The sequence below is a fragment of the Xenia sp. Carnegie-2017 genome, unplaced genomic scaffold (assembly GCF_021976095.1).
Source record: "Xenia sp. Carnegie-2017 unplaced genomic scaffold, XeniaSp_v1 HiC_scaffold_14, whole genome shotgun sequence".
NCBI lineage: Eukaryota > Metazoa > Cnidaria > Anthozoa > Malacalcyonacea > Xeniidae > Xenia > Xenia sp. Carnegie-2017.
Window position 1 is genome coordinate 5,385,932 of NW_025813447.1, and position 25,993 is coordinate 5,411,924.

Sequence of the window (25,993 nt, forward strand, 5' to 3'; positions counted from 1 at the left end):
CGCAATGTTAACAATTCTTGTAAATGAATTTCTTCCTGACAAATACGAAAGGTAAGTCTGGCATTCAATTAATAGATGATCTAAAGCGACACAGTTTTTCTTTCTGAATGAGAGGCAGATCCTGGCTAGCTTACGTATATTATTTATATTAATGCCGAGAGTAAACCGTAAAGTGAAGTTGCATGAATCTCATGCATACTGGTTTTAAAACCAAAATTTTTGTATTAAATTTTGTGTGCTTGCACCAAAAAGTTGTATATTATATTTTTTATTTCAGCTACATCAACGAAAATACAAAATGCTCCACAGCATATAAGCGTTATAACAAACAGATTCCAGAATTTCTGCATAATCGTCCTAACTACCTTATCGACCATTGCATGAAACGTCTTGTTTATGCTGAAGATGTACGTTCAATCGCTTTGGTGGATGACTCTATGGGTGCATTTTTAGTAACCAGTGAAATGGGAAAGCACAACTATCATGTATATTTTAGGGCACCTCATGACACAGAAATACCTTGCTGCGAGTGTCTTGACTGGCAACGAAACTATTTACCATGCAAGCACTTATTAGCGATTATTCAAAATAAAAAATTTACAAGTTGGGGATGGAAAAACCTACCAACAGCATATAAAGATTCTCCATTTCTGACCTTAGATGTCGATATATTGTTCAAACCAATTGATCATATTTTGAAAAGAGTTGACGATGCTCAGCAAGTTTGTGGTGCAGAAAGTTTTCATGACAAGAAAAGAAACAGAAGAAACTGACATAAAACAAACTATGACAGCTGTTCTACCTAAACCAGTGTTCCCAAAACGGACAGCTATTACTAGGTGTTGTGATCTGTTATCTAGAATAAAGAGTTTGGTCCACTCAAATTCAACTTCACTTCAGCCAGCCTGGCAAAATGATCAGTCTGCACTTCAGCATGAGAATAACAGCAATACTGATTCAGGACTAGCACACAGCTGGGCATTAAAACGTCAATAAACGAAAATGAACATCAAATCATCAAAGTCAAAACCAGCAAGGAAAAAGAAAGCCAGATTATCTAATCTACCATCTGCAAAATTAAAGAAGATACACTACAATAGAAGAGTTGGCCAACATGCTCAGAATACTAGAAAATTCTATAATAAAGACTTAAGGCTACTCAAAAATGGAAAAATCACCAAAAGATCCACAAACTTCCTTTCATGCACTACCAGTTTCACCTCTATACTAGATATTAATATTATGAAATGATTAATGAATATAAATACTATGATCTTATTACTTTTATAAAGAGATTTTTGAAGAAAACACAGATTTTACTTAGTGCAAAAGACATAAACCTTTCATACATGGCTGGTTGTATGATGAAGTAATCAATTCTTTTTCTGGTGTCTACAGGAAACATGAACAACATCCTTTCATGCAAAATTGCATAGTGTGTCACTTATCAGGAAATGGTTCAAAGACCGAACTTTGAAACAGCTGTGGAAGTCCAATCAATGGAAGAGGCACACGAGCAATATGATCTGCATTTGGAAAGATTGAACAATATTGTTGATCAATTGAATATCAATCCCTTTCCACTGCAGAAGAAGATAAACTTCCTTTAATTATTGAAAACAAATTTGGTCTGTCAGAATTTCAGATCTGCAAGGAGTACTCTTCAACAAGATACTTCAAGTTGTGGTGTTTTAGTTTTGGTATGCATCACAGTTTTGCAAGGATTCAATGAGTGAGGCTTGATCCATATAAGATGAGGTAGAATTTACAACAAAATAAGAGGAACTTGTCTAGAAACTTAAAACCATAGCCAAATGAAACTATTGACACTGAAAAAGAAAACTTAAACTGACCATGATGTTAGTCCTTATCCTGCTCATGGTATTGAAACTGAAAATCATCCTGGACAATATATCTCGAGGTGATAAATGTATACCTTCGACCAATTGTTAAAACATCTGGCCTGGGAAACACCTAAAGCCTTTCATAGTTAAGAAATATGACCCAATGCAACACTTTGTCCGTCAATTTACTGAGTTTTGAAAGAACAAAAACTAATAGAAGTAATTCCAAACAGGTAAATTTAACACACAAAACCATTTAATGTATTAAGCACGGACACTATGTCAAGATCTTAAAACAATCTTAAAGCTGGCCTAATAATTGATTTTTGTGTACATAAACATAGTATAGCTACTGCAAATAAACATCCATATCAATTGAAGCAATTATGGAAGGAGCTGGGTGGCTAATGCTTCAACATTTCAAAATATTATAATAAGCCATTAAAAACAAAAGCCGACTTCGGTTGTTCATTATTAAATGGTTCCAATGACTAATCACGAATTTTTAATTTGAGAAGTATAGTTATACACAATTTGAAAATTGAGTATTTTACCATTTATCGTTGAAGAAATGTGCTAAAACCGTCGCTGCAATATCGCACAGTGCAAGTACAGCACTACAAATTACAAAATACGGTAAATAAATTAAAAGTATACAATACTTGCTCACCTAGTCACCTTAGTCATCTTTATCTTTGAAATGATGTTTGAATAAAACCCGCTATTATTTAAGATATTTCACTATCCCACTATCTTCTGTAAAGCCATATAAAGTATAAAATGCCATGGCAAGTTGCAAGCACGTAAGAAATAGGAATGTTATCGATAAGGAGAGAATATCATTTACTCACGTGCGTGTCAGGAAAAGAAGGGCATGGGCACAATCAAACTTCAACTTATAGGTAAGTCTCAATTAATTTTTAAATTACATAGCCTTCACCGCATTTATCTGGCTGGAAACATCGCCGCCGTGTAAAGTTCCCGGATGCTGGGGACACGAACATCAGAGGCTCCGACATCGAGTGGCGCTTCTGTATGTATCTATTCTGTGTAAGTAGTAAGTAGGATTCTATGTTCGTATTGAGTTAGAAATGTTCGAGGAGGAGAGAAAAGAAGCGACTGACATTCCCCCGATTGCTACTCCGTCATCTTCGAAAGGTTTTAGCAAACGACATGTGTTGATGATAATAGCGTTACTCGGCTTTGCAAACGTCTACGCACTTCGGGTGAATTTAAGCGTGGCGCTTGTTGCAATGGTGAATGCTTCGTATGCAAACGGCCACGAAGAGAGAGAAAATGAAAGATGCAGCCCTGCAAGTTCTTCGGCAACCAAGGTTTAATTAACACATGTTTTGGTCAAGGCTAAAGCTAGTGCTCTAGATGAATATGTTTATATTTCCTGGGATCATATATTGTATAGTTGAAATGCATGTCTTTGCTTGGTTTACCATTAAACTACTGTGAAATCGGCACCATTTTGGGACCACAATCAACACAACATTCATCACAACATTCATCACAACATTCATCACAACATTCATCACCACATTCAACTAAGATTTATCATTCAAAATGATGAATTCAAAAATAGTCTTTTAAACACTTTTTCCATGAAATACAACAGTAAAAAACAATTCTCAACTACTTATTAATATTTTACTGTCCTTAAATATCACAAAGAAAGAATAAAAGTCAAGAAATTGAAGAAAACACTAAGTTTTAGGTTACCATGTATTTTTCATTTCTCTTAATTAGCGTATAATTTAAAAACTACACGGTAGAATATTTTTAAACTTGGCCAGAATATAGATAATTATATTGTCTAAAATATATCCAAAATTTGGAAAGTACACAAAAATATAAATGATAGAAAAACATCGACAAAGTTGGATGACTCAAATGCGCGTAATATAATCTTACCTAATTAAGTTAAGAATTCCGGTTCTTTAACAAACAAAGGCCTATAAATAAAAAACTATACGGTAGAATTTTTTAAAAATTTTTCATACTGTAGATATTTATATTGTCTAAAGTATATCCAAAATATGGAGAGTGCACAAAAAAGTAAGTTGTAGAAAATCATCGACAAAGTTAGATGACACCAATGCGCGTAATATAATCTTATATAATTAACTTCCTATATCCAGGTAATTTTGCAAACAAAAGCCTATTAATAAAAAGGTACACGGTAGAATTTTTTTCAACTTTTGCATATCTTAGATATTTTTATTGTCTATAACATATCCAAAATCTGGAGTATGGAGTAAAAAGTACACTGTAACCTAAAGCTTATTGTTTTCTTCAATTTCTTGACTTTTATACTTTCTTTGTGATGTTTAAGGACAGTAAAATATTAATAAGTAGTTAAGAATTATTTTTACTGTTGTATTTGATGGAAAACATGTTTTAAAGACGATTTTTCAATTCATCATTTTGAATGATAAATTTTAATTGAATGTGGTGATTAATGTTGTGATGATTGTTGTGTTGAATGTAGTTCCCAGTGTGGTGCCAATTTCACAGTAGTTCCATTAACACTCTCCAATTGGCAAATAGAGCCTTCGTACAATTCTGAGTACAATTACAGATAGAATGCAGTTTTTTAGTTGAACAAAAGAACTTAGAAACAAATATTTCATTTATGATTTATCTGTTTAGGCAACATTCAAGCTAAAGTGATAAATCCAAGTACATTTTCTATTCTATTTTATCTAATGTCTGATAATTCATTATAAAATATCAAATAATAATACCAAGCAGTGGGAATATATTTCAGTTGAATATTTTTGATTCAAAGTATGGTCAGTGGCATTGTTCTGTTTTGATTTGACTTTGATATACCAAAATCTAATTTATGACCTTAATGTAATGAACATGCTATCCAAGAAAAGCGAAAAAGTACCAATGTTAATGTTTATGCACACAGAAATAAAAAATGTATTTCTCATTGTTTGTTTAGCATGATGGCGCATTCAAATGGAGTCAACATTTACAAGGTAAACAAAATGATAAAACTGTTGTACCTTTGTATATGTGTGTATGATAAATCAAGTGTAAATGCCCAGAAAGATGAACATCAATTTTTCAAGGCCTTTGTAGAAATTGATCATCATGGTGCCCAGTCTGTGTTTACGAATGCTTCAGTCATAAATTTAACAGTTTGTTGCAACTTGGTGCAGTAGCATGTCAGACTTTTTGTAAAATTCTGTTGCCTTGACAGGAATACCTTTGGAAGTGTGCTCCATTTAACATTAATCACAGTTACTTTTTCTTAACTGTTTGGCATATTAATAATTAGTAGGTAAATTGGTGTTCCTCCTGCTCCTCTTCCTGGCCAAGTGCGCATCCTTCTCTAAATTTATGCTTGTTTGTTGATGTTGATAGTTAGTGCAATCTTGTGAAAACCTGTTGGTCTTCATATTCAACATCTTTAGCAGTGGAGCTGGATTGTGATAATTTCCATGATCAAAATGCATATAAATAGTTAAAATTTATTCCATTTGGTGAATCCTTAGCCCCACTGATAAGTAATATAATTAATTGTAACCTAGTGTGCAACATTGCTCCATTTTATAACAGAGAAACTGAAAAATGTCTCAGAACACAATTTCAAGCACATGGCAGTAAATATAATATCAGAGGAGCCTGTGAAAACTTTTTTATGATGCAAAGATGCACAGACACTATCGCATAAAAGATATCTGACTAGATTAATAAATCTCATCACATTTCGATGTTAACAAATTTCATCTACAAAGGTGGTAAAAGATATATAACTGGGGAGGGGTTAATATTTATACATGCATGTTCTACTATATTATTTTATATTACATCAATTGTGATTACAGGTTTTATGATATAAATAAATGAATAGGCACCACCCCCACCCCTAATTATCAATTTTAAGTCTCCCTTAAACAATAACGACTACCATGTACGTAATGCCATACGTATGCTATTAATTGTCTTATACTTATACTATATCAGTATTCTTTATGTTTTCTGCTTAAAAAAAGACAAGGCGACATAGCTATATTCTTGAACTTATGTTTTTCTGCTCCCATCATAACGTCTTAGTTTTAACGTCCGAATTTTAAATTGCAGCCATGCTTGCTGTTTGTTTGATATGCACTGAATTTGAATAATTTTATACAAAATTAAACCTGTTATTGCGTCTTATTGAATTATTTCTAAGAGGAACTTGTATTTTTTTATCAGGCATTGTTCTTGGCTCATTCTTTTACGGCTACATATTCACGCAGCTTCCTGGCGGTTGGTTAGCTGCAAAGTATGGTGCGAAACGTGTGTTTGGTTTTGGTGTTTTGGACGACACTTCTTACATTGTTTACACCTGTTGCGGCAAAGTTCAGTGTTTACGTCCTTGTACTGCTACGTATTCTGGAAGGGCTTGGAGAGGTGAGAGTGTTGATGTGTATCATAATTACTTTTTATACATGTATGTTTTCATAACAAGAACACTTTGTTTTCAATACCAGCATTAATTTTCGTCATAGAATTGAATTATTACTGATGAAAACTGTAGTCTGCGAAAAGATGTGGTATGTGCTAAATTATCACAGCCATGCCAAGAGACCTTTCATCATAAAACCAATTCCTCATTTGCAACAATACAATGACGTAAGAACCAGATAACAAATACGGCTAACCTGACGTTTACTCCTCATTTGACTCTGAAGATGACTACCGCTAAGGTTGTCGAAACTTCAGTCAACAACAACAAAAACAGTCCTTCTCAGGACTATACCAACCTGGACGTTTTCCTTTTCTAACATGTAACGATACGCCCGGGTTCAAACCATTTACTTTATTACCAAACAATGTTGCACGCCTACGTTTGCTAATGTGAACACTAATACTGATAAAGTATGCTTTTGTGTTAGACTACCAACATGGCTAAATTGAGTTTTTAATGGCTCCAAACTAATCTGGATTAAAATGGAGATAGCTATCAACACTTGATAAAATACTAAATTGGAGTGTGGTAAAACCCCTGACAACTATTCATGAAGAGATGGGACTGTTAATTACTAGGAATCTTGTTTTGAGGACACTTTTTATAAAAGCATTTGCTATTGAACAACTGATCTTTCTTTATTATCACACTTGGCTGTCATAAAACCTCATATTGTAACACTTGATCTCTTCTTACATAAGGGAAACTGGATGCCCTAAGGACTTAAGTTTCAACATAAGAGCATGCACTCTAAATGTCCATGTAAGATATGGAAAGATCTTTTTTTCAACATGAAGTAGTTTTTCATCTTCCATCGAACTGAAGGTATCTAGCTTTTACACAATCTACACAGATTGCATGAACGTGCTTTTTAATGTTATTCCTTTCAAACAAACGTGAAATGGTCTATTTTCTCTTTTAGGGCGTTACTTTCCCTGCCATGCATGCAATGTGGAGTTACTGGGCACCACCATTAGAAAGAAGTAAATTGGTATCCACTACTTACGCAGGTATTTTCCATTACCTATATACCTTAAGGTATTTTGCATTTCAAGCAATCGAAACCTTTATTCTCATACACCTCAAAAAAGTAATTTCAAATGTTACCCATCTTTAACGTATCCAGTGTTTCTCTGTAAACATCTTTGATATCGCGTAATTTTGCTTGATTGTCTGTCTCGTAAAATTGTTTTACAATAAACGTTTGTCGTTCTGTTGTAAGTTGAACCATCTGCATCTCTACTTAACTACCGAATTCGTTATTGTAGGAAGTCAGATTGGAACGATTATCGCTTATCCATTATCAGGCTGGCTTTGTGCGTATGGTTTTGATGGTGGATGGCCTTCCGTATTTTATGTGTTTGGTAATTATCTCTAATTTTTTATACAAGTATGATAATATTTTCCCTTTTGATTCAACTGGAAAATAGTTACTCACTGTCCGGAGCTAATAACTGCTGAGTGTGTTCTGAGTGTTTTCTTGTTGATAATGATGACGTATGCGCTCGTTTTAACAGGTTTGTTAGGATTCGTTTGGTGTTTTTTTTGGATGTATTTTGTTCACGATACCCCACGTGAACATCCGTCAATATCCGCGAAGGAACTATTGTACATTGAAAAAACTCTTGGTGAACAACAGGACAGTTTTACGCCCAAAGATCAGGTGAAGAAGTTCTTGCGCTTTTAAATTTCTCAGATACTACTTGCATCAAAACGTCAAGATTTGTATTGACTGAGATATTGACTTAATCTCTTTCAGTGTAAATTCAGAACAACATAGAAAACACTACATCTTATTTGCATTCGACAATACAAAAAGCATTGCTTATTGTCTGTGGTTTTGGCTATTCCAAAATTTTGACTTCTAACCTATATCATTTTCCAATTAGGCTATGTAGGTAGTTTAGAAGATTTTATAATACAAGCATTTGATCTTCGTGCTTTTGCCTAAGCTCGGTGATTATTGGGTTGACCGTGATAAAAACTAGTTTGAGAGCACAGATCTGTCGTCATATCGGGCACACGCTTTATGAAAACATTGTATTTTACACATAATCAAGTCAAAAGCGTAACTACTTTGTCGCATTACACACGTGTGTGGCATCTTGTGTCGTGGATGTTCAAAAACATTCAATTTTAAACAACGAAACAGACGAATTCCCGTTGTGACGTCAAAAATAACATTAGGTGCCAGCTTTTTCAAAACAATGAAGATGGTCAATTTTCAACTTTGAGTGCCAAAAAATCCAGCAACATCATACTTTCGAACTTTACAATATATTACAAAATTGTGTAAAGCAGCCTGAACTATCTAAGTGTATGGTTTTAAGATCGTCCAGGTTGGTAAAGTCCTGAAAACGACTGTTGATGTTGATGTTGACTCACGTTTCGACTGGCTTAGCGGCCTGGATGATCTAAAACTACAAACATGCTATAGCACGGAATTCTTACTGATGTGGAGACAGGATTTTGAGCGCATACAGATTAAGTAAGAATAGAATCAATTTTGTTATGTGTCAATGCATGCTGATGAATTTTTGAAATGTACTTTTGAATTTAAATGCTTTTTTCGAAGTCGTGGGAAATTGGATGTCTAAGCAAATGCGTACAGTGCATAACGATGTGCACTGAGAGATTGGGGTTTTCTTCTCTATAGGGTTACAACACACCTTGGAAAACAATCGTGACGTCAACACCTGTTTGGGCCATTATTGTCGCCCATTTTGCTAACAACTGGAGTTTCTACACCTTACTAACGACAATGCCGACCTACTTTAAAGAGGTTCTTGGAGTTAATATTCGTGAGGTATGCGATCGTCCTTTTGATGACGAGTTGCAACACTAACCCAAATTCTGTTGCACATTTATGTTTTTCCGTTTACTGTCTGTGTTTTCAATAAGTGTGTGCAAGTGAGAGAGTTTTTCAATCTTATTTTGTGATCAAGCGTTGTAGTGTACCATAATTTGCATTTTCGTGGCTTAAGAATGCAGCATTAATCCTTAGTCACAAAATTTTTAATCGGAACACGCTCAATAAACTGTGATACGAAGACTTCCTTACAACTTTGATTTTTCTTCATTTAGAATGGCCTGATTTCAGCTATTCCGTTTGTATGCAATTTTATATCCATTGTTTTGACTGGACATGTTGCAGATTATATCCGCCATCACAAGTTGTTATCAACCGAGATAGTTAGAAAAATTGCTAACACCACAGGTAGAATTGATCGATATTTTCCAGTTTTCTTTGAAAACATTTTGCCTACATCTCCATCAAATTTTACTGCTGTTTTCATCGACTTTCTTGAAAGGACTTTATGTTTTGGCCTGCGTTTTTCTTCAATTCAAGGGATGACGGTAACTGCAGCATCGTTAATTGCCGCTAGTTTTGTCCATTGCAACCAAACAGCCCTCGCCGTGTTTTTCCTATCGTTTGCGTTGATTGGTTGTGGCTTCAACCAATCAGGCTATCAAGTAAACCATTTGGATATTGCTCCTCGATATGCTGGTGTGTTAATGGCGATAACTAACACATTTGGCACAATATCTGGTATTGTATCACCTTACGTCGTTGGACTGCTTACCAATAACAAGGTAAATGTTTTGTCCATGATTTTTTACTGAAAAGGGATCTTATCTTTAGTCTTTTATGATTTAAACTTTCAAGTCGTAATGAGCATGCAAGTACGGTTGCCCATACTTCTTACGTAAAAAGGTAAATTGCTTTTCTGGAAAGAAAAGTGGTCGTGTTAAATGGGTAAAGTGCATTGGTCAAAAATATTTTTACTGTCAGCAAAAGCAACTTTAAAACTGAAATGCTTTCAAAGAAAGCTAAACGGTCAGGTCAGAAACAAAGTATTTGCGTGAAAAAAGATGCAATCATAAAGAACAAAACACTCACGTTGAAACTGCGAAACTTCTACACGGCACACTATTGGGAGCGATGTAGTAAGAGGTTGTTTGCTGGTGGTGGTTTCTTTCTGTACGAGTCTGTTCGGAGGGTCTCGCTGCATGAGCTGACGGGTTTTTCAAGGATTTTATCCCGTTGGTGGAGTTTTTGCACTCTCATAGACCAAACAAAGCGTGGATCATTTAAGAGCTTGTGTTTTGATTTGTTTGCAGTATGTTAGTCAAGTACTTTGAAAGTTCGTAAGTAGGCGAACCACAGAATGATACAATTGGTCGCATGGGTATTTGTGGTTTGTGAAGTTTTGGTAGTCCGTATAGTCTGGGTGGTCGTGGTACTGAACAGCTGAGTCGAACATCATGACTACCGCTAAGGTTGTCGAAACGTCAGTCAACAACAACAAAAACATTCCTTCTCAGGACTTTATTAACCTGGACGATCATCATTTACAAACATATAACGATACTCCTGGGTTCATACCATTTACTTTATTACGATCATATGACTACCGCTAAGGTTGTCGAAACGTCAGTCAACAACAACAAAAACAGTCCTTCTCAGGACTTTATTAACCTGGACGATCATCATTTACAAACATATAACGATACTCCTGGGTTCAAACCATTTACTTTATTACGATCATTTGGACGACAGAGCGAACAACTTGCTAACGACTACATACGTTTTGCAAGCAACGTCAGACGCATACGCCAACAACTCTGGTTCAACCACCGCTGCAAGAATTTTGGTCTCGTTCCGGCAGGACTTAGAATTAAGTCCCCGTTGAACACACAAAAGGCTATTCAGTTTGTCAAATCCACCAGCAGACGACTGATACGAGCACGGATTAACGACTGTCACAGACGAATCAACTATTACATCAAACAACAAGAACAAAGACTGAACAAACTGAAGGAACTCATACCAACGACAGTAAGTGATACTTTACTTTCTACGATACAAACTATTGCAGAGAAACGAGCAAACAAGACAGAGACACAACACCAAATCAAAATCAAACAACAACAAAAACTTGAACGTTTAAAACAAACTAAAACACGTACAAGACATAAACATGACGATAACTGGGTGAGGAATATTTCTTCCCGCTCATTAGACTAAACTGAAACGCGACTACTATCTTACGGACTAAAACATTCCATAACACCTAGACAAATCCCGAAGGAGACGATAGTATCAAGTGTCGAGGCTGTCCTAGCGTATCAAAGAGACTTGTCAGAGACAACCAAAGACGAGATCAGAAGCAGGATAGCCTCCACTTTACAATCGTCCTCTATACGTGACAACAACTTGACAAAAGACGAACAACAAGCACTTAAACGACTAAAACACGACAACAACATCGTCATTTTACCAGCAGACAAAGGACGCGTGACTGTGGTCATGGACAGGAATGATTACTTTAACAAAATGGACACCCCTGTTAACGACAGACAAACGTACGAACAACTCTAACGAGACCCGACACCATCACTAGTACGCAAACTTAACAGCAAGATCTTCTCTGAGAAAATCTAACATATCTGAACGTATTTACTATCGACTCAGATGTTCAGTACCACGACCACCCAGACTATACGGACTACCAAAACTTCACAAACTTTCAAACTTTCAAACTTACGAACTTACGAACTTACGAACTTTCAAAGTACTTGACTAACATACTGCAACCACTTACAAACAAATCAAAACAGAAGCTACAATCCACTGAAACTTTCATTAAAAAACTGTGCACTATACAAATACCGGACAACTATATACTAGTGTCTTTTGATGTGAAATCACTGTTCACCAGTATTCCACTTAATCTGGCACTTACTTGTACAAAAACCCTCATTACAAACACCACGGACGTACTGCCATTACCGACAGAAGACATTATGGAGTTACTGGAGCTCTGCCTCACCTCGACTTACTTCCAATACAAAGGAACACACTACAAACAATTACATGGGACAGCAATGGGCTCGCCCGTTTCAGTTGTAGTTGCTGAAATTGTAATGCAATCTATAGAGGAAGGGGCGCTCATGACTTACAAAACATGCACTACCTTTTTGGTTTCGCTACGTAGATGACACAATCACAGCACTACATGCAGACGAGATTGATGACTTCCATACTCAACAAACAGAACAGCCACATACAATTTACCAAAGATGTCGAAGAAAACGGAACTCTTCTTTTTCTCGACTGTTTGGTAAAACATGACAATCAAAAACTAGGAACAACAGTTTATCGCAAGCCAACACATACTGACCGACTACTAGACCAATCATCTTACAACCCTACATCACACATAGCCACCACAATCAGAACATTAACAAGACGTGCACAAATCATATGTGATTCACCGGACGCTCTACAAAACGAAAACAACTATCTCAAACGTGTTTTTGACAAAAACAACTATAACTCTGACTTTATCAAACGCAACACTTACAAACCCAACGAAACCAACGAAACGAACAACTCAGTGACAACAGCAACGATACCTTACATCAAAGGTACGTCTGAGACTATCTCGCGTATCTTACGACAATACAACATACTTGTCGCACATAAACCAATCACAACGTTACGACAAGTACTAACGAACATAAAGGACAAAGAACAACCCAACGAACGACAAGGTGCAGTTTACAAAATAAACTGCTCCGACTGCCACGCCTCCTATATCGGGGAAACTGGCAGGAACTTAAACATAAGACTTACTGAGCACAAACGAGCTACTAAGAAACAAGACAAAACTAATCACATCGCCGAACATCACCGAATCACAAAGCCCAACATTGACTGGGACTTGGCAAAATGCATCACTTACAGTACTGACTATAGACAACGGCTTACATTAGAAAGTTGGTATACCAACTTGGAACAAACCCCCCTGAACAGATCACAGTAATTACCGGCACCTTACAAACGACTTATTCACAATACAAACAAACGATCAACTAAAGACATTACACTTCAAACTAATTCAGAATGACAATACACAATTGACACCCACACATTACAACTAAAACGTCAAACCTAAATCACACATCACAACTAAAAATAAAATATTTCACTTCACACTAATCCACAATGACAATACGCATTTCCTGTACACACAATACAATGACGTAAGAACCAGATAACAAATACGGCTAACCTGACGTTTACTCCTCATTTGACATTGAAGATGACTACCGCTAAGGTTGTCGAAACGTCAGTCAACAACAACAAAAACAGTCCTTCTCAGGACTTTATTAACCTGGACGATCATCATTTACAAATATGTGAAAATAATATTGACACACGGAAAGTGGTGATGATAGCGAAAGGCCACCATACAAGTCTAGGATAAGATTTCACTTGATGCGATTATTAGGTATTTCTACTGCTGGTAGAGTCCCTTGTATTTTACCGCCATTTTTCCACTTCGTGGAACCCTCATACGTCGAAATCAACGGAGTCCATTATTATTATTATTATTATTACTTATGTCACTCTTACATAGTGACTAATTTTAAATTTTTGTCACTTGTACAATAGAATTTTGTCTGAATCGGATCATTGGTTGCGACGTTTAAACAACGATCATGAACTGTTGAATACAAATCTTAGAAGGCTGCTCACACTTCTTTTTTATTGGTGCCAAATTTGCCTTTTTGTCTAATTGATTTTCGACGATAATCTTAAAGTAAATAGCCTTTTTAATGGGTTACAATCCTAATTTCAAAATTTTCCTCGATATTACTAGATAAATTGTTCATTATGGTATGATTATAAAGCAAATCGTTCATCTTTTCTAATGATTACTTCATTTTTTTAGCCAACCCGACAACAATGGCTTGTCGTTTTTTACATTGCTGCTTTCGTTAACGTGTTGGGAATGACCGTGTTTATTTTTTGTGCACGTGGAAATGAAGAGGCGTGGAACCAACCAGAATTAGAGAGAAATGTTAGTTCTTTTTCCCCAAATTCTATGAGCGATTCGTATACAAAAATTATATGATTTGGCCATTTTAAGTCAAAGTTACCACGACTTCTATGGCCTGCGTTTTTTATAAAGACGTAATTTAATGGGATATTAGTGGAGCAATCAACCCAATATAATGAATGAATATTTGAATGGAGTTAATATATAAAGAAATCTGCTACAAGACATGTGTATAGACAAATGGGATGGAAGCGGAAGTTATTTACAATTTTTTAGTGATTAGAGGAGCTAAGTATTTACAAGTTAATGATAGTATTGACATGCTCAATTTGTTTGTTAAGATTAGGCTTGAGTTTTTTGATGTACAGTGCTTCTTTTAGTTTTAAAGGAGTGTGGGCACTGTCTAATATACGAAAGCAAGGTTGTGAGTATTTAGATTTGAAGTTAAGTGATGAGAGGAGGTGTTTCAATATGTGAGAGTTTTTATCGGAAGTGGTATGCTCTTTGATCCGTGTGGAGAGGTGGCGGCTGGTTTTGCCAATGTAGCGAGAATTACATCCCACACAAGAGAATTCGTAAACCCCATTGGATTTTAAGACAAAAGAGATGGGGTCTTTGAAGCGGAAGAAGTTTTTCATTTTAAAAGAAGAGAATACTAGTTTTATGCCTAAGTTTGTGCAGTAACGTCTGACCAAGTTATGTAGTTTTCGTTTTGCGATTTGTGAGTAGAGGCCAATGTAAGGTAGCTTGAAGTAATGGATTTGGGGTTTGGCTTGTGTGTGTGGTCTTGTTCATTGTTAGTTGTGTTAGAAAAAAGTTGTTAAAAAAAGTTGTCGTTTACGTTAAATGCATCATTTCAATCGTGCTATTACGAAATTATGCAAATACAAAAGACTTGGGATAACTTGCAATGCGCAAAGCGCTTACTTTCAAACATTATTTGCAATTAACACTAAATCGTTGGAAATATAGACTTTTCAAAATGTGATCATAAAAAAAGTAACAACAAACAGCGCGGCCCGTTTGCTGCAAACACTAGTGTCAATAAATACATAGATACATACAAGTGTCTGTTATGTAATCCAATACATGTCATAAGTGTGTTTTGTTGATCTATTGTTTAATGGAACGACGTACTCTCCCTGATCGATATCTTAGACACGTCAGAAAACTTTTTTGAAATACAATTACAGCAAAAATGCTTTTTGGTGAGAAAACCTTTAAAAGTTGTGAGAAATTTAAATGCCGTTACTTTCCTTGATGCAAGGTTTGAGCACAGTCACATGACATGCTATCTAAGCTTATAATTGCAGAAAAGGGTTAAATAATTACTTGGCCATTTAACTAAAGAACATCTTCAAATTTTAAACAAGTTTGGCGAAAATAATAGTGAATATATAGTTTTATTTGAATTATGCTCATCTCATCTACTTCATTTAGTATTTATATACTTGACAATCTACATGTACGCATTGCGTATCTATTTTTGTGTCATGTAATTGTTTGTTTTACACATCCCGCTTTTGTCATACACGTAGGCATATGCTAACAACCTTACACCTAATAACAAAATTTCCCAAAACTAACATCTTCAGTTTCATATGTTGATACACATAATACTGACAAGACAATGTACAACTGTAGTTTTGTTCTCACTATTTCCACAATAACCTTTTGATACGACCTTATTTCCATTGATTTTTTGCCAGTTGCGATTAAATGATGTTTAATCTTTGAACGCAAAGTCATTGCAAATAGCGAATATTTCATTCTATTCATTAGCCAGGCCAGACTTGCACCATGCATTTAAAATTTTGTTATTTTTGAAGTTCTGTTAAATCTGCACCGATATTCATAAGTAATCATTAAAATACATGCAAAAATTTTCGCACCTGAGCACTGTTGTAACCCAGCACTTTAACAGTGGCAAAACAAAACTCAAAATGGGAAAATGAGTTAAAAGAAAGTTTAAAAAACCAATCCTATCAAACATTTTAAAGAATCAAATCTGGACTATCAACTTAAAAACTGTATAACAACTTCCTATTTCAAATATATCTTACCTAAATAGGTGCTCTATAGAAATTAAGTTAATTTTAACAAAGTCCAAGGAAAAGGGACATTTATTAAGAGCATGTAGGAGTCAGAGCAAAACCGATGAACCTTAAACATGAGGACCAAATTCATTCTCATCATACTCTCAATGCATAAACAGTGGCACTGGAATATATAGTGACAGTGGAAGATTGAATCATATCATCAATGATACTTGCTGCATACATCATATCATCACTGAGAAGGAACTATTCGACAACTTAAAATGTCAAGGATCCAATAGGAAAATTAACACCTATCAAAGGTATTGGTGACGTACCAGTAAAGCTTCTATTGGAAAATGGAGAAGAAGTAGAGAAGAAGTAAAGCATATCCACATATCCTTTGTTTTTTTCGGATTCAGAGTCATTCTGTTATTATCAGCCCATTTCCCTTAATTCGTCGATTACTTTTTGCGTGGAACTACCTTCACCTCTTTCAACAATCTGGTCTTGAGTGCAATCATCCGCATATTTACATGTATTAGTATCTATTTCTTTAGGAATATTGTCCTATAAATCATTTATATATACATTAAAGAGCACTGGTGATATGACAGCACCTTGTGGAACGCCCAAAGATCAAGGTTGGATGGATGACATGGCTCCTTGTAGGTTGACTTGTTGCGTTCTTCCCGTCAAAAAACTTCGAATCCATTGCCAGAAAGATTTATTAATTTCCATCGATGCTAATTTTTGTAGTAATATGTTATGATTCACCATGTCAAATGCCTTTCGAATATCTATAAGTAATACGTGAACTCCCTTAAGTCCCTTTTCTTCCTAATTGAGAATTATCTGTTGCATTATACCAATTTTGTGTCATGGATATTAAAGCAGATACAGTAGATCGGCCATTAGTAAAAGCCAGGGGCGGATCTAGGGTATGTCAAATCAGTCGACTGATGTTTATAGTTCAAAAATTACTTATCAAATTAAATGATTACAATTTTTTGTGATCATTGCATTTCCCGATGTATAATCGTATGAATTTCATATTGTCAAAATTCTGTTTTATATCTGAGATCTTACCTAAATATCACGTTAGCAAACATATCAGCTTGGCAAATGGTAGCCATTTTGACTCTGAAGATGACTGCCGCTAAGGTTGTCGAAACGTCAGTTTCTAACAACAAAAACAGTCCTTCTCAGGACTATACCAACCTGGACGATCTACGTTTACAAACATGTATTGGTTGGGGTACTTGCATTGTTTTATACTTGTGGTTACTATATTGTGTACGACTGGTGCAAGATATTCACAATCTTGCATGCGATGCTAACGATAGTTAGGGGTTGCTCATAAACAAGAATATTCCTTTTAAGCAATGGTTGAATTGAATATAGTTTCAATTGTTTTACAACTAATAAATTATTACATGACCGTAATTCAGCAAGCAATAGTTTACGGTCATTCATGTTGGTGGTGATCGATGCATAAGAAAGAACGTTTCACTTGGAAAAACATACAAGGTCGTCGATAGGTACGTATTTTGAACATTTCGCCAATACTGAGAAAGAGAGAGAAAAAAATCATTTGGTTCCACCCACATAATATGTCGAATTTATCGTTGCAGCTTGTTGTCGATTACCCCAACATCGTGAATTGTATCGAGTATAAAACATTTTGAAAAATAGGACGCCAATAAAGAATCGGATAGCGATGAAGCTCAAGAATAGAGTTCGTGATTTGCTAAATGTAACTTAAGTGATTGATTATGATCTTTAAACCTCAAAGGTAATTAAAGTCAGCCTGCAGCCTTATGATAGCAGAGTAGTCTGTTGTTATAATGCTAAAATTTGAGGATAATTTCTCATAATTATTTGAAAATAACACGCCAACACATTAATTACATTAGTAAACTCAGAAATATTACTTGAAAAATAATCTTGTGAGTTTTTTTCCTTGGTCTTAAACACCTATATTATAAACAAAATGTTTGAAAGCTTGTTTTTCGTTCATGAGTAAGGTAATCAAATAAATTATGAGTAAAGTAGCCACGAAAACACGGCACAGCACATTCGTAAATATTTTTATATTTTTTAAGTATAAAAGTTTTTTTTAATATCATTTGTGGATCTTCACATAAGGCTGGACTATATATGCCAAGAATAATAGCCTTATTGTATAATCAATTGATGTCAATCCCTTCTTCCTGCCTCCCGTTTACTCTGCGAGGAAATTTCTTCTCCCAATTTTCTATCAACCCAAAAGCATCTTTTCTTTTGAGCCTATTTTCAATGATCTTTTTAAGGCATTAATATTATGATTGCTATGTGGATCGTTAGCCCAATGTTTGATGACCATTTCTGACAGGCCCTTTCCACCATTTGGTTTGCATGACTTTCACATATCAGCCCCTTGAAAATGAGTAAAGTGGTCAAAAGAACTCACCAGATCTTCCGAACTCATATCCTCATGGTCCAGATACGTATATATTTGCTTGCTGTAGTGTAATCCCGAATTTCCAACATATTTTTGAAATCGTTTTTCTCCAGTAAGGACAAGATGTGAATTGCTTTTCAAATTCTTACTGGCAGGAGGATCTTTATTGAAAAGAAATGCTTATCATAACTTCTTATACGCTCGGTTGGATGCAAAGTTGCATGGTTAGTGAAAGTTGTTGGTTTAGAAATTGAATATTTTCTGAAAGCTAATTGCCTTGTCTCAGTTGAATATTTGTTTTCTCCTGTCCATCAGAGTCGCCCATAACTTCCGAACCTCTGTAATAGTAAATTCATTAAGGTACGCTTACTTTCCTACGAAAAGATTGCATTTGATTTTTTAATTTTTCAAGGCTTTACCAGTAGACTCAACTGCAATAATAAATTTTGACAACCGTATTCTTTTAAAAGGAGAAAGAAAAATAAAGTGTTTGAAGACTTGGACAAAGATGATTTTATACTGGACAGTTTTAATCGCACATTATACTGCCAATTTTGATTGCATTATTACGAAAATGTTTTACCAGCAATTTTCTTTATTTTAGTGATGGCAGTAAGTAAGGAGAATTTACGCGAGTTGCATTTTCTAGACCTATTTTGGACGTAGAATCCAAATCCGGCTGTTATTTAAGGTGACGCGGCTGCTTCAAAGAGTTATTGCTTGATATGGCGTAATTTAACCTCATCACTTGTGACATTTTTATTTCGAAAATTTCCAGTCGTTATTGCGACGAATGCATGCATAAAAGATGTACGGGGACAATTTTTTAAAGTAAAATCCCCTCGACTAGACCTCACCGTTATACAGATTTGCTATGGCAAATGCATATTTGCAATTCTTACAAAGAACCATGCCATAAGTAAGTTAGGATTTGTATGGTATTTACATTAGAATTTGAATTTGTATGGTAAGCAAAAAAAAAGCTAACAACTAATAGTCCCTAAATACTTTCCAAATTAATCAACATTACATTGATACATTATTCATCATCCAAACTCAAATTGCAAGAACTTTCCTCTTCACATGAATTATAACTTTTTTTATTACGAGCGACAATCAATCCAAAAACGTTCTCAAGACATGCTTCTACGATCCAATCGTTGATTCAGCTGAAAAGCCAACCATGCAACTGTGAATCATCCATTATTATGATTGGGTAACACGCTTTTCTCCAAATTCTAGCGACGTAAATTGCTCTTGCAGTGTGTTTTCGTAAACTGTTACTACATGACTGCAAGAGAGAAATGTCTATGACTTTGTGATCTTTTCTCAATTTTCTCAGAAAGTTGTTGATCTTGCTTCTTTTACTTTTTCGACTTTCTTTTTGTTTCTTTTCACCATACAACAACCACATACATAATTCTTCAAGACAAATGCAACTCCGTACCAAATCGTCTGAACATTTCCAAAAACATTGGATCTGAGCTTGCAAGCTTCCTACAAAAGGGCTTCACTTTGCGTAAAAGACTTGCCATGTAATCATTTCTAGTAAATGCATGAAGTCCAAACCATGCTTTCTTTTTCAAACTTGTAAGAGTGCAAGAGTTGAGAACTTCAAGTGAAGGAAATTTGTTGTCTTGCTAACATGCACCGTTATCAATGTAGACTTCCTTTTATTGATGATTGGTTCCATTCCAACTAAGATGACAGGGATGTTGACATTACCAGAACTTGATCGCAGCACACATGTTGTTGGCTGGTAATTACGATTCTTTACAGCGAGCTGAATCAAATACTCAATTTTAGTTGAAAATGATGCACAACTGCCCGGAGTTCATCATGCCGGTATAATCTACATTTTTGACTTAGCAGCAACTCTCCGTAGCTTGGTGAAGATACCAAAGACATTGAAAGATCTTGCCATTTGACTATTCTCTGATTTCCCAAGACAGGGAGTAAAGATGCCTCAGATTTTGCAGGATTTCCATCAAAACTTGAATCAGAATCCTCGGTGTCATAGGCTTGATGAGGACGCTTTGATGTCGTCCATGTTTCTCCTCCTTTACGTTTAAGCGGAGTCCTCGATTGCTCGTACTCTGATAGCGTAATAAAAACCGGAGGATAATCCGTTCCGCAGTTATTTGGGGTTCTTCTTCCCAAGGGAAAATAATTTGAGCAAACGAAAGTACCTTGTGCACCAGGCTTTGGGTTAAAGTCATCGGCTCTGCTGTTTGCAATTTGTTTTCGCCAAATTTCAGCAAGTGCTTGAACTTTGGGCCACTTATGAAAAACTAGCTTTTCTACGTGAGACCTCTTAACTTGATAATCAGGATAGCGTTTATCATTATCGCAATATCCAACTGCACAACGCACTTTTTACCATTTCGCCTATGACTGCTCACGGTTACACGACTAGTTTAGGGTTTCGTTCGTTTGACTTGTCATATGAGTTCCGCACATTTGTGAACTCAAGAACATCTCTCAAACGACGGTCAAGTTGTTCAAAAAAAACAAATGTTTTTTTTAACTTTCCGCTTTTTGATTACCACAAAATTGGACTCACGTGTATAAAAAATCGCAAATAATAATTCGACTATTAAAATGGACGAGTTTGAGAAATATTTTTGAAAGAAATGGCCAATATGTATAAGAGTAAATTTTTGCGCATTTATTAGTAATTTTTATGGACGCCATGCGTGACCGCGCGCTCGGCCCAATGTTTTTGCACCCCCTGCAATATGGCTGCGATAACCTCGAAAAGGTCTATTGCTGCTAGTAATACAATATTTTGAGATAATATTGCGTTTTTTAAAGCATAAGTTTGTAATAACTGATTGTTGACGGCTACTAAATGTCATTACATATAGCCAGAATCGAGGATTACGAAAAAAATGAAAGAAATGCCTTTACGTCGAACTTACGAAATTTGATTGCGTATGGTGATTGTTGTGCTGAGCTGCTTTTGACATAAGGTTCAATTAACTGACTCAAGTAGAGACCATTTTTGAGCCAAATAACATTGCAAAGTTCGTGCTGATGCAGTTTCAATAGTTTTCTTACTCCAAAGCTTGTTTATTAATCGAAGATGATTTCTCATTATTTTTTGAAATTGGTCAATCTACAAACCTCTCAATTCTCAGCGACTTCCACACTAAAACAAACAACTACACCAAATCACAGAAACTCTTATGATTTTCCATGTTGTATTTTGTATTTTTAGTTCATCATTTAAAAATGAAGTAATTATAATTAGGATATTCACTGAAACAGCTGAGTACAATATATTTTTGGTAATGAAATGTACAAATGTACCCTACTTCTGTAGCTCAAAGTAGAACATTACTTCTCTTCTAGACTTGTAGATGATATTTTAATTGTAGGTTTTGGTTTATAAGATCACAGAGGCATATCTCCATAATTTCAGCTATTTGGGCTTTTTAATGTATATTACAACTGTTGCTGCCTTTCTCATGTATATTAAAATATTGCTGGCTTTCTGATATATATTTAGGTGCTACTAGCTTTTTGATATATATATTTCACTGGCAATACAAGGCATAGGATTTGAACAAACGGGGCTGAGCCCCCTCCAACACACCCCTGTTTGATCATTAAACACATACAGCAGTTTTGTCATTCCTCAATCAATAAATTTAACTCTTTGCTAAATTAAAGATTGGATCAGACTCATATGCTGTATAAAAGACTACAAACAGCAGCATTTATAGCAAACCGACTGTTCTTCAACAACAGAAATGTTTCATGTTATAGAAATAATATATTCATTTTAAAGAAATGCTTCACCAAAATTTTCAGCAGAATCCTTAACAAACTTTATTAGAAATAAACATTAATACTTTATAAAGTGTTAAAGGCGAAATATCTTCATATAAAGGAATAAAACGTTTGAGGCCAAATGCATCTTGGTAAAACCATTGCATATTTCAATAACTGAAAAGTAAAAAAGTCTGTCATTTTCTGCTGAGCAAGAAAATTTTGTGGTCTTTCAGAATAAAAAATGTCATGCTTGGATTAAATTGGGGAGCATAAACCACTCACTACCATTAAATTGTTACAAATCTCGAACACAAATCTTTCCGGACCAAAACTGCATGATTACTATGATTCGAAGTTTCGAAAAAGTTTTGTCAAACTATTTGATAACACTGATGCCAGGATAGCATTGCCGCTTGCCACCAAGCTTAAAGATTTTGAAAACTTGTTACAGAGTCGGAACATAAGCCGAGAAAACACGTTCATGTACGAAAAATACTTCTTACAATGGGTCACGATCAATTTGAAGCACGAACTAGTAAACCGCAAACGAGCTCAAACCAATGAAATTAAATTAGGTCTGCCGCAAATCGCTAAAAAAACGCAAAGAGCTTGCTATTATTCCTAATATATTTGATACTACCATGGAATAAGCTTAAATTGCCTTCTTCTTTTGCATATAAACCCAATTTCCAATAGTATTATTATAGTTTCACTTTGCAAGTAGGAACCAAAATGGAGACTCCGCGCTCGCCTCAGACCGTTTGTCCCAACTCTTACTAATAGAGGGCTCTGGTTATAACCATTGAGTTCTATAATAACTGGAGTGACTATCTCAAAGCGGCCTTAGATATCTGATGACGCCAAAAAAATGGCGGATTTCGTCCTTTGCCGCTGAGATTTACCGAAATTTACCGCTTTTCCGAAATTTCACAATTTCCCACTCCCTCCTGAGGAAAGAGTGAGGAAAATGTATGTCTGTATTTGGGACTCGGCAAGCAATTTTTTGATGAAAATCAAGGTAAAAACCTTAAATTCATAACAGCGAGTCAACTGTGGATGTCAGTTATCTGCTCCTACGAGGATGCATTTATAATTATCGACGAAAGACCTATATGTCGGCTACACATGTATGAATGCAGATGTGCGTCGTTTTCTTACCAGCGTCAAACTTGTTTGATCGATTAAACTCTTTAGTCTATACAAAAAAGTATATCATAGTTCATCTCCACGGCTCACCAGAGAGAAGTTAGCTTATTTGTTATCATTGCTATTTTGCTTCTTTTCATGCAATGGGCAATGGCTTTTTTCGCCACAATTGTAGGATTTTTACTTGTTTCTTTAAAAAAGTACATATTAAATCTCTGGATATTTACGGATTTTCTGTAATTGAGTTTCATTTTAAATTTCAAAAAGACTCAAGTCTGCATAGGTTTGGTAAATGAAAACAAACAATATTGTATAGAAATTACTTTAAGTAACCTTTTGTGATGTTCTGAAGTGCAACTGCATCAAATACTTGTAAAGTTGTAGCACATTTTGATTTTGTTGTATTGATATATGAATTGGGCAAAATGCAAATAATCATCAAAACACTTATGCTTCCAATGGTGTTTATAATTCATTTGTAGTTTTAATACTTCTACCTTTCTTTTTCACTTTGTTTTGTTTTTCCTATATTTGCAATAAAAGTGCACTATAATTTGAATGATTAACACAGTTTTCACCTCAATAATAAATTTCATAAGCAGTTGCTAGTGCATTTTGTTCTCTGAGTATCCACATCTGGTGTTTTCTTCATACAAGAATGATGAAGTGCAAGTAGATATGTCATAGCAAGGCAATAAAACCAAATGAATTACATACCTATAGTGTACTTTTATGCTAGAAGCTTAAAGCATTTTAGAAATTAGAAAGTTATTGGATTATATTAAGAAATAAGAAGCAAAAAATTTGTAGAAAAGCTTTGAAAAGTAAAAAACTTTTCTTTAAAAAAGCAGCAATAATGCATATGATAAATCTCCACTCTGTACTCTAATAGGTTAATAAGCTCAAATTTTTCTTAAAGAAATATAAGAAATATATAAGAAATATACAGTACAGTAACTTTAAAGGTTTCATCACTGTAGGATCGAGATGCATAGAGCTTAGGTTATGCTAATTATTATGCTAATTATTATGCTAATTATTATGAAAAAACAAAAAGGGACCCGTATAAAAGCATGGTTTTTGGGGTCTTTTGAGATTGAGCACAATTCATGTATAGTGGTGTATTTTTGTACATGGATGTTTATATTTAGTGGCCAAATTACGAGGTAACGATGATTACGGCTCTAGGCCTCCTTGTCGGTTATGTTAATATCTATACTCTGTCGTTTAGAACCGTACGTTTGACGCATTGCATTGAAATAAAGACTTATCTGTATACCGGTCGTCGTTTTAATAGTAGTTTATGTACGAGTATCTTGCTGGTCACATAAGCCTGGAATTGTTGAAGCTTATATAGTTCTCGTAATTGTTGTTTAATCGATCAGCAATGACTCAGAAACGAAAGGGTCAAGGTAAAAAGTCGAAAATTAAAGGCTTATCAAAACGCGTACTTCAGCCGTCTGGCGAACAGTTAAGTCCTCCAGGTCAAGTGAGTCGAGCTAAATCTGGAGAGAATTCGCTTAACAATACGAATCAAGACATGATTGAATCCGCTGAAGATGACGGTAGCGAGCGAGCTGAAAGCGGACCGAACGTCGTCGTACAAAACAAGCAAGTTGTCGTTTCTGACGAGGCTTCGACGAGTTTGGGTTCGCCGGAGCGAGTAGCAGACGAACAGGAACAGGAGCTTGAACTTGGTCTAAGTCAGGTCGCTTCATTTTTGAAGGATAATTCGGTTTTATCGCCTCTTGCTCCTGTATTCCAGTCCAATTCTAATATCGGTAAACAAGCAGCTTCTCACGTGAACGTCACGCGGACTGCTCGTGCGTGGGAAAAGCCGACGCAAACAACAAATTTTGAAGACAACGGGGCTGGAGTAACGAGCGCGCTTGATTCAAAATGGGCAGAACGGTTTCGTGAACTTGAAGAATTGGAAATTAATAGAAGAGAAGAGCTGAACAAGCAGATGAGGGAGGCAAGGCTTAAACTAGAGAAAGAAATGCATCAGGCGAGAATTGAGCATGAGATGGCTATGAAGAAACGGGAAATACAACGACGTCGAGATGAGCTTCGGAAGCTTGAAGAAGAAGTTTTTGGTAATGATATTGAACATCAACTGTCGGACAGGGAAAGTAGTAGTAACGCTCGTGAACCAGATAAAACCCAGTCCAGCAACCTTCAACCCAATCGACAGAAGCAGTTTAAGTCAGCGCTTGGCGATACCTCCTACCGGAAATTGTGTACCCCAAGAAAGTATAATAACCAGTGGAACTGGATGTCAAACTCAGCAAAGCTTGCAACGAGACAATTCGTCGCAGTTACAATATCTATTAGAGAAGCAGCAGATTACGATGGACGAAGTAGTGAAGGGATTAAGAATGCCTCAAAGGGAATACATGAGTTTTGATGGCGAACCTCGCAAC

General features: G+C 35.5%; 2 protein-coding genes and 1 long non-coding RNA gene across 3 annotated transcripts; all 3 read left to right on the forward strand.

Moving 5' to 3' along the window:
- The first annotated feature begins 2,804 nt into the window (after window positions 1–2,804).
- LOC124433978 (sialin-like) lies at window positions 2,805–15,271 on the forward strand. The gene is given in 11 exon segments (XM_046983843.1): window positions 2,805–3,178; window positions 4,804–4,840; window positions 6,063–6,168; window positions 6,170–6,260; window positions 7,241–7,328; window positions 7,587–7,682; window positions 7,836–7,981; window positions 8,975–9,124; window positions 9,403–9,535; window positions 9,668–9,912; window positions 14,061–15,271. Coding segments are annotated over 11 exon segments (1,518 nt in total). The 5' UTR covers window positions 2,805–2,935; the 3' UTR covers window positions 14,244–15,271.
- Window positions 15,272–17,414: 2,143 nt separating this feature from the next.
- On the forward strand, window positions 17,415–18,149 carry LOC124434543. The gene is made up of 2 exons (XR_006944818.1): window positions 17,415–17,745; window positions 17,839–18,149. It is a non-coding gene; the product is annotated as an uncharacterized LOC124434543 (long non-coding RNA).
- A 6,451-nt stretch (window positions 18,150–24,600) lies between these two features.
- Window positions 24,601–25,977, forward strand: LOC124435122. The gene is made up of 2 exons (XM_046985070.1): window positions 24,601–24,736; window positions 24,802–25,977. The coding sequence occupies exon 2, from the start codon at window positions 24,958–24,960 to the stop codon at window positions 25,975–25,977; it is 1,020 nt and encodes a 339-aa protein (XP_046841026.1). The 5' UTR covers window positions 24,601–24,736; window positions 24,802–24,957.
- Window positions 25,978–25,993: the final 16 nt, after the last annotated feature.